Here is a 1,598-nt window from a genome sequence, read left to right on the forward strand (position 1 = left end):
CGGTAGTATGTTGTGAGCATTCTACTTGATTGGGAACTTGGAAGCAACAGGGCACATAACGCTATTCGCAGTGTGCAGAAGGTGTTGTCTAAAAACTAAAGAAATACATTTTATGTTATTACACCACATTTCTAATGGTATAAAACAAACAAAAGCAACAAATTCTTACATTTGCAAAGCTGGGATCTGAAAATATTTGTCATGTTTGCTTGACAAACAGCATTCACAGTTAACTGATTATCAAAATTGTTGAAAATAATTTTTTCCATATGACTGACTAAAGAGTTGAGCAGTCATTTGAGCATTGCAGAGCTTGACAGAGGCTTTACCATGTCATATAATAACCCTACAGCCATTAATTGCAGCAGTCACATCTGCACCTGCATGCACGGCAGTCACTGCCGTCTCGTGCACAAGTTCTTGTGAACATGTTTTGCTTTGTTTTAGCTCTTGTATTCCCCTTCTCTCCTCAAAGCAGACTCCTACGGTGCTCTGGGTAGCTCAGATGTCGTCATCCTGCTGCACGGTTTTCCCACCTCCAGCTACGACTGGAACAAGGTACCCACCACTCAACGCACCACAGCCAAAAAAATCTTTGGTCTTTTTGAGGCTCGCTCTTATGTCCGCCAGCTGGAGACAAATAGTGATTTTCCTCACAGATCTGGGAGCCACTCACACAGCGCTTCCATCGAGTCATTGCACTGGACTTCCTCGGTTTTGGCTTCAGTGACAAGCCAGTGAGTAAAACCTGAATTTTTCCCCTTGTGGATGGAAACCATGAGAGTTGTGTTTATTTTTTAGATTCATTCATTAACATGTATGTTATATCTCCTGCATGAGGTTTCTGCACTTATCATAACTCGTTTTCTCCTGTGCGTGAACATCCTAGCGACCACACCACTACTCCGTCTTCGAGCAGGCCAGTGTGGTGGAGGCCCTTGTGGCCCGCTTGGGTCTGAGCAGCCAGCGAGTCAATCTGGTGGCTCATGACTATGGAGACACCGTGGCCCTGGAGCTGCTCTACAGGTGTGTGCACCACTGTGTTTGTACAGCTTGAATCAATCAGTGAAATGACAAACCTCTAACACCCCTCTCTCTGTGTTGTTTTTGTCTCTGTCCTGCTCTCAAACCAGGAGTGACCAAAATCGCACAGGTCACCTGACCCTCAACAGCCTGTGTCTTTCTAATGGAGGTACAGTGTAGTCTGTTTTCTTTGGTCCTATTGCAGGTGTAGCTATTGTGTACCAACAGCAGAGTTAGGGTTTTATCTTCTGTAATTAGTGACAGGGAAAGAAAAACCAATTGAATGAGACTGAGATCCTGCCGTATCCGGTTGAATCCTTTTTGTGCTGTGTAAAGGAGCTCATTGTGCCATGTTTAAACTTGCACTGAAGTTTAATGAGGCCATGGAGAAGTACAATCGGTCGGCCTCGAAAAGATTCTGGCAAACCGTCTGGCGCCTCAGGAGGGGGAAGCAGTGCCCTGCCAAAACTGTTTACAGTGGAGGTGGGCAGCTGTTGACCTCAACTGGGGACATTGTCGGATGGTGGAAGGAATACTTCGAGGATCTCCTCAATCCCGGCGCCATGTCTTCCGAT

General features: G+C 45.7%; 1 protein-coding gene across 2 annotated transcripts in view; it reads left to right on the top strand.

The window, feature by feature from the left end:
* The window catches only part of mest (mesoderm specific transcript), an 8,428-nt gene that overhangs the window by 1,159 nt on the left and 5,671 nt on the right, over window positions 1-1,598 (top strand). For both annotated transcript variants that reach the window (XM_020599556.1, XM_020599557.1), the window contains exons 3-6: window positions 479-558; window positions 660-737; window positions 890-1,026; window positions 1,134-1,192. In XM_020599556.1, the coding sequence (XP_020455212.1) occupies window positions 479-558; window positions 660-737; window positions 890-1,026; window positions 1,134-1,192 (354 nt within the window). The remainder of the gene's footprint in view (window positions 1-478; window positions 559-659; window positions 738-889; window positions 1,027-1,133; window positions 1,193-1,598) is intronic.

The sequence above is a fragment of the Monopterus albus genome, unplaced genomic scaffold, assembly GCF_001952655.1.
Source record: "Monopterus albus unplaced genomic scaffold, M_albus_1.0 scaffold41.1, whole genome shotgun sequence".
NCBI classification, from domain to species: domain Eukaryota; kingdom Metazoa; phylum Chordata; class Actinopteri; order Synbranchiformes; family Synbranchidae; genus Monopterus; species Monopterus albus.